Source organism: Macaca fascicularis, chromosome 8, assembly GCF_037993035.2.
Source record: "Macaca fascicularis isolate 582-1 chromosome 8, T2T-MFA8v1.1".
NCBI classification, from domain to species: domain Eukaryota; kingdom Metazoa; phylum Chordata; class Mammalia; order Primates; family Cercopithecidae; genus Macaca; species Macaca fascicularis.
The window spans coordinates 21,133,742-21,147,008 of NC_088382.1; the positions used below are offsets into that span (position 1 = coordinate 21,133,742).

Genomic DNA, 13,267 nt, shown 5'->3' on the forward strand with positions numbered 1-13,267 from the left:
TGAGACTACAGTATTTCAGGGACTCACATGGCATGAACGCCTAAGTCATTTATGCAAAATGGTTAGTTTTAGGGGTAGGGTGGAAAAAAGAGCTACTTCTTCACCCTCAAAAAAGAATTCTATAGGGAGACACAGCTTCAAAACCCATGAGTAGCCCTAAAACAGAATTATAATGAACTTATTTAATGTTATTTAAAGTTTCTTACTATCCCCAACTTTATACACACTTTTGATTACAGACAACTCTATTAAGGTAAGTAGAAACTTAAATAGATGATACATAAATATTAGAAACAGATGACATGAACAGAGATTATGTGGTCGGGATGGTATACTATGTTACACCCTATCACAGGAAACAAAATCCAACTTAGAATTAATTCTCTCTAACCCTCTCCCCCCAGTCCCTCTCTTTCTCTTTCCCTCTCTCTCCCTCCCCTTCCCTGCCTTTCTCCCTGCCCCCTAGTTGTCTCCTCAGAGTGGACAGAACTGGTAAAAATCTGATGTTTCCATGCATGTGAAGCTCTCTAGGCCAGGTGTGGTGGTTCATGCCTGTAATTCCAGCACTTTGGGAGGCTGAGGTGGGTGGATCACCTGAGGTCAGGAGTTCAAGGCTAGTCTGGCCAACATGGCAAAACCTCGTCACTACTAAAAATGCAAAAATTAGCTGGGTGTGGTGGCATGTGCCTGTAATCCTAGGTACTCGGGAGGCTGAGGTAGGAGAATCCCTTGAACCCAGAAGGTGGAGGTTGCAGTGAGACAAGATAGTACCACCGCGCTCCAGCCTGGGTGACACAGCGAGACTCTGTCTCAAAAAAAAAAAAAAAAAAAGAAAGAAAGAAACTCTCTGGAAAGTGTTTTTAAAAGACTGCTTGGGTCAGCAAATTCTCTAATTTTTCTGGTTATTTGATAGAAACTTAAGCCTCTTTGTCCTCCCCATTCATTAAGAGAAACTAATTACAGAGCTACTGAACGTAACGTTCTAAAAAACACAAAAATATAAAGACAATAGTATTTCATTGTCTCAATGAATGCTCTAGACCCTTAAAAAATGACATAACTTGTACAGCTCCTTAAAATATTTGAGCCCTACAGAATTAGGAGACCCTCAATGAAATGTATGCGTCTAACAATGAACTTTAAAAGTCCAGAAAGCCCTTGTGTGCTTGTCTTATTCAAATACTCAGAAAGAGACAATGAAAGATAATCTAAAATTATATACCTCGTCAGTTTTCATACCCATCAGAAGCCAAACGACTCTCGCAAGACAATTTTTCATTCAATTCTTGAATTCATCAACAACTATTTTCCAGATAAGTTTTTCCTATAATGTCCTCTTATGTACAACTCAGCAGAAACACTGAATGCGAAGAGGAAGGTTTCTTATGTGTATAACAAGTCACATGAGCTTGTCAATGTTTTCACTTGTCTTCTGGGCTTTGATGCAATGGCATCCTATTACGCTACTGATATTTAAGCCAAAGGAATGTGAATAAACCCTCCATGAGAGGAAGGACCTCATCTATCTCATTGGCGGACGCATTCCCAGCATGTAGGAGTCAGGCACACATAGTAGGCAAGCAGTATTTTTGAATAAGTGAAAAGATTACACCTGTGTGTTCCTTCTTTGGGAGAAGTAGGGAAAAGCAGATGAAGCACAATAAATTCCTCGGCCAGATGCGGTCTATGAGATTTCTGGCAACTGTGTGAAAATCATTGCTAAAGCTGATTCAATAGCCAATGTCAACAATGTTGACATATGCTGTTAACTCATATGAGAAGTTGATGCATAAAAATAAGTTTACTTTGGCAATTAATTACTAAGCCATTATGTTTCATCTTCACACATCTTAAGAAGTGGGTCAGGGCCGGGCGCGGTGGCTCAAGCCTGTAATCCCAGCACTTCGGGAGGCCGAGACGGGCGGATCACGAGGTCAGGAGATCGAGACCATCCTGGCTAACACGGTGAAACCCCATCTCTACTAAAGAAATACAAAAAACTAGCCGGGTGAGGTGGCGGGCGCCTGTAATCCCAGCTACTCGGGAGGCTGAGGCAGGAGAATGGCGTAAACCCGGGAGGCGGAGCTTGCAGTGAGCTGAGATCCGGCCACTGCACGCCAGCCCGGGCGACAGAGCAAGACTTCCTCTCAAAAAAAAAAAAAAAAAAAAAAAAAAATACAAAACACTAGCCGGGCGTGGTGGCGGACGCCTGTAGTCCTAGCTACTCCAGAGGCTGAGGCAGGAGAATGGCGTGAACCCGGGAGGCGGAGCTTGCATTGAGCTGAGATCCGGCCACTGCACTCCAGCCTGGGTGACAGAGCAAGACTCAGTCTCAAAATAAATAAATAAATAAATAATAATAAATAAAAATAAAAATAAAAGAAGTGGGTCAGACTTATTACTGAGAGCAGCCATCTCTCCCCTCTAGTTCCTTTCCTGCCGATCACCCTCAGCCTACTGCAAGCTATTTTCTGCCCCCAACACTGCTCTGGCCGAGGTGACCAATGACCTCCAGTTGCCTAGTATCATAATACTGTTGACATCTCAATAATATTCAACATAGTTAACCCATCCTAGTCTCTTCCCTGAACTTCCTGTCCCACTTACTCTTCTGTTTTGTTTTGCTTTGCTGTGTGTGTGTGTGTGTGTGTGTGTGTGTGTGTGTGTGTGTGTGAAGTCTCCCTCATTGCCCAGGCTTGGCTCACTGCAACCTCTGCCTTCCAGGTTCAAGCAATTCTACCGCCTCAGCCTCCTGAGTAGCTGGGACTACAGGCCTGAGCCACTATGCCCAGCTAATTTTTGTATTTTTAGTAGAGATGGGGTTTCCCCATGTTGGGCAGGCTGGTCTCAAACTCCTGACCTCAGGTGATCCACCCGCGTTGGCCTCCCAAAGTGCTGGGATTACAGGCGTGAGCCACCGTGCCCAGCCTGCCCTGTTTTAACTTTGGCAATTTCTCCTCTTCCTGACACATACATGTGCAAGTTACTTAGCCTTTGCCTAGTTCTCTTTTCTTCTCTTTCTCTAGTCCTCTTTCTAGGTGAGTTCATCTGCTCCAAGGGCTTCAAATAATATCATTATGCCAATGACTCTCAGTGTCTCTCTTCTGAGGGCCAGAACGAGTGGCCTGCTGAATGTTTCTCTGCCACCTGAGATTTAACACATACCCCAAATGAAAACGATCCCCATTCTTTAGCCCCCAAGCTTTCCCCTCCCCATGTTCCCTGGCACTGATGCCACCATTCGCCCAGTGAAGCACTTCGGTAATGTGCAGGTCACGCTGACACCTCACTCCCTCATCGTCACCCAATCCTTCCTTCTGCTCATTTGCCCTCCTGATTGTTTTCTAGAACATCTACTTCTCTCCCTCACCCCTGGTGCCACCATCCTTCAATGCACCCTGTTTCTTTTCTAGACCAGTCTCCTCACATCTACCCTTGCTGCCCTCCAATCCAGACTCATCTTTTTAAAGTGAAAATGTTATCTTGGCTAAAACCATTTAATGGCCTCCCATTGGCTGGTTCCAGATTCTCCCATTTTTTAGGATAAATTTCTGAATCCTTAGTAAGAGTCTAAAGAACCCTGGATGATGTCATCTGGTGCTGTCTCTCCAGACAGTTCTTGTGCCACTGTCTTCACCATCATCTCTTAATAGGCTCCTAAAAAATTCAATAACGAAGAAAAACTCAGGAGGACCTTAACATATGAATATTGTGAAAAGTCTCAAAAACAAACAAAAAATCCCTACAGATGTTCCAAATCAAATGACTTGTTTCCAATTTAAAGCCAGTTCTCATTATTCATATTTATCAAAAGTAGTTTTGAAATATCTTTTGCTACCACGAGGCAATAGTTTATCATATAATGACTCCAACCAAAAAACTGCTTCTTCTTCTCAGAGAATGAAGTCATGGAACTTCTCTAAGGTTCTAAAGGTCCTTTTGGCCCATGGATCCCAGGATTCTCCAGGCCAGTAAAAAAAATTAATGAGGCCTTGGCACAGGAGGGTCCAAATTTTTATTCTGTCAAATGGAGATGTTAAAACAAAACAAATTCCATGCCCACAACATCTACCTCTGCCGTTAGCTGATTTTTAAGAACGTGTTAGTAACAATGAAAACTGGAAGTCCATACAATCAGAATAAAGATTAACATTCTAAATTAATAATTTTAGTTTTGCATTCTTACTTTTCTGATTTCATTGAAAACAGCTTCCCAAACTGACACCAGTGGCCAGACTAGACTTTGCTAATCGCTGTTCTAGGTAAGAACTATTACATCCATTGAGAGGTTGTTGATTCTTCTTCTGAAAATAGCTATCAAAATACTTTTGCTAGAATAAATAAAGCTATTGAGAAAGAAGAAAAAACAGCCTCCAACACCTGAAACTGCTCTGAGTTCCACAGCTATATCTCAATATTATTACAAGCCCATCTGACACTCACAGCCCGGTAAGCTCTGTTTTCCTCCTGGACATAAACAATCTCACAGATAGCTACCTCGGATAAGATTATTTGGAGACGTGACAAAGAAAGACAAAGCAATGCCACTTGAGGATTTTGTCCAAGCACAGACAAAAACAAGGTCACCTGCAACGCACAAAACACCAAGCATCCCCTTCTCTTGCTAAGTAGAATGACTATTGCTTCCTTAGTCATAGAATTGCCTTTTTTTTTTTTTAATTATACTTTAAGTTCTAGGGTACATGTGCACAACGTGCAGGTTTGTTACATATGTATACATGTGCCATGTTGGTGTGCTGCACCCATCAACTCGTCTAACAGCATTCTATCTACAGCAAAGCCCGGTTCCTTAGTCTTACCCCAAATCATGCAACCAAAGTTCAAATTCTGTAATGGGTTTTTTTCTATAATCCACCGTCGCTCGTGGTGTGTGTTCTTATTTGCCTCAAAGAACACTAAACCCAATTTGTTCAACTCATAGTGTGTTCCTGGTGGTCTTTGAATGAAGGGCCCTGACAGTAGCAAAGTATCAAACTCTTTCAAAATTCCGGTAATACCAGCTACCCTCAAGCAAATTAATTCCCTACCCACGGTAGAGCAATTTTATTTTACGGCCTTTCAATCGAGTCCGCATATATGTTCTGTGCATTTTTCTATTACAAGAAAAACTGTATATACTATTCTGGATTCTACTTTTATCTGCTAAACATTATATCAGTTTTAAAGGCTAAGTCATATCCCAACATGATTTTAAAGAATTTCTCCTTACAGGTATAAAAGAAGAGAAAGTACATCTTGCCTCCACTTTCAATAACCTACCTAAGCTATTCAAGACCATCTCATATTCAGCCTCAGGCCAGATGCGCCAGGTTCCTACTTATCCGGTCTGTTGGCAAAGACAAACGCAGTCTGACTGCTTTATAAAGAAATGAATTATGAAAGAGTACTAGCGTCAAGAGTACTCGGGCGTTAGGCATGTTCAGTAAACAATAGTGTAACCTCTGGCTAAAGATTTTCTCACTCTAGGTCTACTTCCTCTTGTGTAAAATAAAAGGGTCACGCTAGTCCCTCACTGTCTCTCGCAGTTAGGAAGTCCGTGGCCCTGTGACTTGCTCTTGGGAAAGAGCCACGGGACAGGCGATCCCATGACTTGGGTGCAAAAGGCCACAGGGGGCCCTATGGGGCATGCCCAGGGCTGCTAGCACTGCCCAGGCTTGGGGCCACTCAGCGTTTCCCAGGGCCCTGCAGTATCCTGAGCTGAGCTCCTGAACTTCGGAAGAAAGCACCTGGCCATCAGGCAGTTTGTCCTTGAGTGAGTAATGCACACAGGTCTACCGGAACATTTTATTTAAACAGTTCAAAATGCAAGGGCCTGGAACTGGTTATTCAAGTACACTCACTCAAATTTGCGAATATGCGAATCACTTCCAGGTATCCTGCAGAGATCAGGATTTCCTTTAAAGGTGTTCTAGTTCCATCCAGGTAGCACCGAATCAACCGAGGACGGAGTTCACCAGCCCGCTTTGAACCCACATCCCCGCGCACGAAACCGCAGACCCCCGAAAAGACGCTGTCCAGCACCAGGTGTTCCTCGTCCCCGCCCGCCCCGCCACACCTGCGCCTCCATCCGCGCCCGCACCTGCACGCCCCTCTCTGCGCCTCGGCTCAAGCTCACTCACCGGCGGCGCGTGCTGCGCGACAGCACAGCTGACGGCGGCAGCCAGGAGGACTAAGGCGAGGCGACTCCGGCCCAGCATCGCTCCGGGGACCAACGCCACTCCTCGGACGCCAGCAGAGGCAAACAGAAGAGCCGCCTGGGCCGAGGGCAGGCCACGCCCCCCTCCGCCGCGTGACCCGCGACCTGGGACCGCACCATCCCAGGCAGTAGGGGAGCACTCGGAGGAGGCAGGACTGGACGGAGAGGACGGGGCTTTTCAGTGCCGTGAAAAGGGTGGCATAGAGAGAGAGGGCGCCTTCCAGGCTGGGAAGGGAGCAGCAGCAGGAGAGTCGCGCTCGCCCCTGGCGCGTGGCCTGATCCATCGCCCTCCCCCACCGCGGGCACTGGTCGGACCGAGCCGGAGCCCCGCCCCGTGGGTGGGGCCGGGAGCATCACCCGCGCAGCTTCGCCGGGGCGCCTCCGGCAGGGGGGTGCAACCTGTCTCGGGTATTCAAGTGTCCTCGATACCCACCAAACGGATCCAAAGAGTCTCAACACCAATGTAACATCCCACCCTGACCCATCTTTGCCCTCTGAGGAAAGCGGGCCCGAAATGAGTTGAGTTATTCATCCCCACCGCGGGGTCAGCGACAAGAAGCAGTTGAGTGGCCGAGGAGGAAGAGAGAAACGAATCCACTCGGGTCCTCCAGGCTGTTGGTTACCCACTTGGGCTTTCACAGCAGAGCTGCCAAATTCCAGAATTGAGGCCTCGGTGAAAAGCGCGCTTAGACTTGGGGAGGAGGCCAGGTGGGACCCGCGAGCCTTATCTCCCAGCCAAACTCTGCCGTTCATTAAGCGGCTGCGTTTCCTCCTAACTGGCGAAGGACTCAGGTGGGCGGGGCAAAGCTCAGCCTGGGAGGCGGCGGAAGCGAGTAGCTCGGCAGGGAGACTCGCTTGGCTTTCGTGCCGTCCGTGGACGCAGTCGCGAGGGTAGGTGACCGGGTTGGATTTCAAAGTCCTGCAGGAAATCCTGCCCTCTGGGTTGCACTTCCTGGTTGAGCCTCTGAAGTCTCAAGCAGCATTGTTTTAGTGCTTTGATGAAGCTCAGCACGCTACCGAAATCTCCATTATCCATTTGTATTATTTCTTTAGAAAACTCAACAATCTTTTTGTTGGAGGTGGGGAAATGAGAAGGTGATGTTTTGTTTTACTTTTTTTCCTATTTTTTTTTTAAAGGGGGAGTAGATGACAGTGTTCTCCTTAAGGAGGAAGTTTGACTTTTGAAACATACCACATGCTTAAAACACATTTGAGTTCCTGCATGAACAGTAAGCTAGCAGATGGTAGAAATACTCGTTATTAATTCAAAAAATATTTACTGCGGACCTACAATGTGCCAAGCATGTCTCCTGACTCTGGGGATAAGCAGTGAACAACAAAAAGACAAAGTTCTTCCACGCTGAGGCTTATATTCTAGGTGAGAAATGGGCAATAAACATAATAGGTAAGAAAATTACATGGGATGTTAGTGATAAATGCTGTGGAGAAAAAGGGGGGGCCAGGAGCATCAAATGTGGAGATCAGAAGTGGTAGAGTCACAGTTTTAAATAAGAGGGACAGATAGACATGATTAAGGAGGTGAAGTTTGAGCAGAAGTTTGAGGGAGGCCAGGAAGCTAGTTTTGTGTGTGCCCAAGAAAGAGTATTCTAGGCAGAGACAGCAGCTGTTAAAAGGCTTAAAAGGGAGAATGTGCCTGGCATGTTCAGTTACAGCAGACGTGTGTGGGTCTGGCACAGAAGGAACAAGGGGAAAAGAAGAAAGAAGTATTAATAGATCAAGTAAGAGAGTTAAGGAGAGCAGGGCAAATTCTGTAAGGCATTCAGAGCCATTTCACTCCAGAAAAAAATTGTGTAATGTTGAATACACGTGTTAAATGTTGAATCTATTGAATTACCTTGGAGCTTAAAATAAGTGTGCCAAGAAGAAAATTCCCATCTTTTAGTTGTTATTACTAAATCAAATAGCTATTTGATTTGAAGATCATTCCTCTTCAGTACTCTTAAGCGTGATTTAAACATGTCACCAAGCATATTTTTTCCGTGCAAGAGGATGTTAATTGGTGATTAGGTAGTCTAGCAAAATCAGTTTCTTTATGGAAAAAATGTGTCGATTGACATACTATTCTTAGGCACCACTTTCGTAGAACTATGCATCTAACTTTCAAAGGCCTATTATATACTGATATTCTTTTCAGATAAAATGTAAATCTACTTCCCTAAAATTAAACCATTTTATGCATGTCTTTTTTTTGAGACGGAGTCTCACTTTGTCGCCCAGGCTGGAGTGCAGTGGCGTGATCTCGGCTCACTGCAAGCTCTGCCCCCCAGGTTCACGCCATTCTCCTGCCTCCCGAGTAGCTGGGACTACAGGCGCCCACCACCACGCCTGGCTAATTTTTTTGTATTTTTAGTAGTTTCACTAAATTTTTAGGGTTTCACTGTGTTAGCCAGGACGGTCCCAATCCTCTGATCTCGTGATACGCCCGCCTCGGCCTCCCAAAATGTGGGGATTACAGGCGTGAGCCACTGCGCCCGGCATGTCTTTTTTTTCTTACACATATATCTTTTTTTTTGCCTACACCATTCTTTAATACTAGAAATGTACAGAAGGTCAAGGCAAGGTGTGTGTAGGAGACTTTGCAGTGGTTTTTGGCATACTGATCTGTTCATAGAAAATGGTATTTAAATGTACAAATGCATGATTGTGTCCATGGAAAGGGTGGCTCAATACTGCAAAGAAGCATCAAGTTTAAGACTTGGATAACCTGTTTAGCGTGCAAGAGTCAGGATATGTAATCAGATTGTTTATGGAATAGCTGAAGTTCTTGGCAAGCCATGGACTTCCTAATCTCCCACCTAACATTCCTAGGTTCCTGAGGTGGAGCCTTGATTTAAAAGCATTGCAACCTAGCCACCCCACCCTAAATGAAGCCTATCGCATATAACACCACATTACTTGGAACAGGTTTGACTTGATTTAGTAAAACTGAATATACAAAAATGTGTACTAAAAGGTCAAGAGATATGGAAATAATGTTTCAGTTAGAGAAATTTTTTTAACTTTATTGACATTTTTTATGAATAAGGAAGCTTTTTATTTTACAGGTCTTTGTGGGAAGAAACAAAGAAATCACAAAAGTAATTAAGAGAGCTCAAATAATGGGTAAGAGTACCTCAACAACTGAATTGAGCTAGCTGAAATTGTGCTTATTATGCTTTGTCAAGAACTTTAATTATCTCTTCACGGGGTTTATGCCGGTTACATACAAGGATCCTGCATATTTTAGGGACCCTAAAGTTTATAACATCAGATATCGGGAATAAATTCTATCACATTGCCACTAATAAACTTTTTTTATAGTAAGTGCTTGTATGATGCCAATACTGACTCAAACCAACCTTTGGATAGAAAAGTGTTTCAGGAGTGACATAAAGAATGACACTTCCCCTTCATATCAATCAAGGTTCATTAAGCAGGTCGCTTATTTAAAATGTTATCACATTTTACATATGTTGAATAAAAGTGGTTCTGTATGACTGTCATTATATCTGGTCCCCAGATAGCTCATATAATGTAATACACCATTCAATTGAAGGGAGTTAAAACTGCTCAGAATGATTTTCTAACTAGCAAATGTAAGTACGCCTGGTTAAGAGATCCTCCCTTTGTAGAAATGTTACATTGGGATGTATAGTGGTGCTGTCAACAAGAAGACAAAATATTCCTAGACAAGTCTATCCTCAAACCAGTAGTATCTTTTACATAAAAAGATGATTTATATCTAATAGACACTGAAGGTGATAAACATGTATGTATATATGTATCAGTTCTGAGTTCCACTGACCTGTCCCAAACACACTGGATTACCAGGCTTATACTGTACTCAAAATTATGGATTTGCTAAATTTCGGGCAAAGGACTCTAAAGTAGGGGAGACATTACTGTTTGTGTTGGGTTATAGTTGCATAATAATTAAGGCTGCCAGATTTAGCAAGTACAAATGTAGGACAAATTTAAATTTTAGATCATGTTTTGCAAATTTATTGCGTGATACACAGCATTATATCTGGCAACTCTAGCCATAGTGTACTTCTAAAAAATTATCACTTAAGGAGAATTTTAATGACTCAGATAAACTTTCATATAAATTTCTTCCCACATTGTGAAAATGAGGCTATTCTTGCTTTTCTGATACTTTTCTTTTTTAATGAGATGGTTCTGTGTTGCCCAGGCTGGTCTCTAAATCCTGACCTCAATCAGTCCTCCTGCCTTGTCTTCCCGAAGTGCTGGGAGTATAGCTGTGAGCCACTGTGCCTGGCCTCACTTTTCCAATTCTAAAGAATGTGTCTGTGTAAGCCTTTCCCCCAACAACTTATTGAAAGGTGAAAAAAGGTTTGGAAATAAAAGCATCTGATGTTCAAAAAAGTACTTTGTAAAATAAATGCACTAAGACTTATCTGTGGATTACTGCAAACAGGTGAACATAGTAAAAACAAATGAACTTACCTTTACTAGGTAAGCAAGTAGCTCAACCTAGTAAAAACAATAAAAATGTTTGGCTTTACCCATCAGCCAAATTAAAAAATGTCCTTTTAAGGTTAAAAGGATCAAAACGTGGGAGACGGTGAATGTTCACCAAAACCTTCATCTTTTTCAGTCTCTTCAGCTGTTTCTGGGCTGCTCATTTTGGATGCTTTTTTTTTTTTTTTTTTTTTTGGTTACTACTATCAGTATCTGTTTTAGATGGTTTGTCTTGTGTGTCTAACAGCCATGATCTCTTTTTTTTGACACGAGTCTTGCTCTGTTGTCCAGGCTGGAGTGCAGTGGCACTATCTCGGCTCATTGCCAGCTCCACCTTCTGGGTTCACACCATTCTCCTGCCTCAGCCTCCCGAGTAGCTGGGAGTACAGGCGCCCGCCACCGCGCCCGGCTAATTTTTTTATTTTTAGTAAAGACGGGGTTTCACCGTGTTAGCCGGGATGGTCTTGATCTCCTGACCTCGTGATCCGCCCGCCATGATCTCTTGAATTGCCAGCTAAGTCTAAGGCTTTATGCTTAATCATTTGTGGTGTACTAGCTGGACTAGCTTCAGGAATGTCAGTGTGTTCTACCATTAAGTTCAGATTGTCTACAACATCGAGATAGTGGTTGTTGTTACAGCTACCTTTAGAAACATGTCTATTTTTTAAAGACATAACACATGAATGAAGAAATTTAGATTCTGGAAAAAAGGTCCGTAATGCTTGACAAAGAAAAATGTTCTCCTGAGGGTTTTTGGATTCTCTTCTCTTGTGCTGCCTGACTCTGGGCTCATCTCCTTTTTTCAATTTCTCTTTTTAATCTGTTTACATCCTTTACTAGTTTATCTACTGCTTGTTCACTGTCTTCCACTTTTTTGCATATACTCTTAATTCCTCTTGTAATGAAGCATACATTTCTTTTATCTTGTGTACCTCCTTTAAGGATCCATCTTCCAAAAATTTAGAGCTGTGTGTTTGTAGTGCTCGGCTAAAACCAGCGGACATACAGGAACATGATACAGTTTTATAACCTAGTTGTTCAGACATGCCCAGGTTGGCAACCACTAAAACCCTGTGAAAAAGTCCTTTTTGAGGTTTATATAAGGCATGTTCCAGTCGATGAGTAGAGCAGCTTTCTGTTATGATACTTGGTGTTCATAGCAGAAAAACAAGGTCTTGGTTTGAAAAACGCTCCTGCAAGTTTTTGTGAAGCAGTCTCTCTCTAAATGTGATGATCTGATCTGAATGACGATGGAATTTGTACCAACCTACCACATTCTGTGACATTTGATAATATTTTCTTCAGTGCTTGCTCCTTTACTTCACCTGAAGAATTATCAAAGCTAAAAAGCTGATAGCATGGAATATATTTCTCAATGTCAATTGTATAAACAACTTCAACATCATCCATTTGGGAATCAGTAATGCTTTTTTTTTTTGAGGTGGAGTCTAGCTCTGTCACCCAGGTTGGAGTGCAGTGGCCCGATCTTGGCTCACTGCAACCTCTGCCTCCCGGATTCAAGCAATTTTCCTGCCTCAGCCTCCTGAGTAGCTGGGATTACAGGCGCCCGCCACCACGCTCGGCTAATTTTTGTATTCTTAGTAGAGATTACAGAGATTACAGGTGCCTGCCACCACGCCCAGCTAATTTTTGTATTCTTAGTAGAGACAACGTTTCACTGTGTTGGCCAGGCTGGTCTCGAACTCCTGACCTTGTGATACGCCCACCTCGGCCTCCCAAAGTGCTGGGATTACAAGAGTGAGCCACCGTGCCCGGCCCCAGTAATACTATTTTTGGCTTCAATTTTTACTTCCCCAAGAATACTGTCTCTGAGTCCGTACTGAGGTGCTGGAAGGGGAGTACGCTGAGCACAAAGCCCGAGAGCGCCACCGACGTGCTCTGGCCCTCCATGCTGCCGCCGCCTCAGGCTGCAGGAGAGGGCCAAGAAATAAACATTTTAACAGAAGTATTCACCAATACGAAGGGGTGGCCTGCCCCTTCACACCTGTGGGCATTCCTCATTAGGTGGAACGAGAGACTTGAGAAAAGAAATGAGACACAGAGACAAAGTATGGAGAAAGAAAAAGTGGGCCCAGGGAACCGGCGCTCAGCATACAGAGGACCCGCGCCAGCACCGGTCTCTGAGTTCCCTCAGTACTTATTGATCATTATCTTTACCATCTTAGGAAAAGGGAAGTGGCAGGATAATAGGATCATCACAGGGAGAAGGTCAGCAGTAAGACATATGAATAAAGATCTCTGTGACATGAGTAAGTTTAAGGAAAAGTGCTGTGCCTTGATACGCATATGCAAACATCTCCATAAACCTTTTTAGTGTATAAAGAGTAGCCTTGCTGTTAGCACATCCCACCTTCAGCCCTAAGGCAGTTTTCTCCCATCTCAGTAAACAGAACATACAATGGGGTTTTACACCGAGATGTTCCATTGCCCAGGGACGGGCAGGAGACAGATGCTTTTCTCTATCTCAACTGCCAAGAGGCCTTCTTTCCTCTTACACTAGTCCTCCTCAGCACAGACCCTTCACGGGTGTCAGGCTGGGGGACAATC

General features: G+C 43.8%; 1 protein-coding gene, 1 long non-coding RNA gene and 1 pseudogene across 3 annotated transcripts in view; 1 reads left to right on the forward strand and 2 right to left on the reverse strand.

Annotated features, from left to right (window-relative positions):
* The window catches only part of ASAH1 (N-acylsphingosine amidohydrolase 1), a 30,171-nt gene extending 23,883 nt beyond the window's left edge, over nucleotides 1–6,288 (reverse strand). For both annotated transcript variants that reach the window (XM_074000387.1, XM_045397962.2), the window contains exon 1: nucleotides 6,141–6,288. In XM_074000387.1, coding sequence (XP_073856488.1) covers nucleotides 6,141–6,218 — 78 coding nt within the window. In that variant the 5' untranslated portion in view covers nucleotides 6,219–6,288. The remainder of the gene's footprint in view (nucleotides 1–6,140) is intronic.
* A 265-nt stretch (nucleotides 6,289–6,553) lies between these two features.
* Nucleotides 6,554–9,541, forward strand: LOC135964683 (uncharacterized). The gene is made up of 3 exons (XR_010577208.2): nucleotides 6,554–7,108; nucleotides 7,355–7,622; nucleotides 9,283–9,541. It is a non-coding gene; the product is annotated as an uncharacterized lncRNA (long non-coding RNA).
* Nucleotides 9,542–10,676: 1,135 nt separating this feature from the next.
* Nucleotides 10,677–12,610, reverse strand: LOC102136133 (BRCA1-A complex subunit Abraxas 1-like; annotated as a pseudogene).
* Nucleotides 12,611–13,267: the final 657 nt, after the last annotated feature.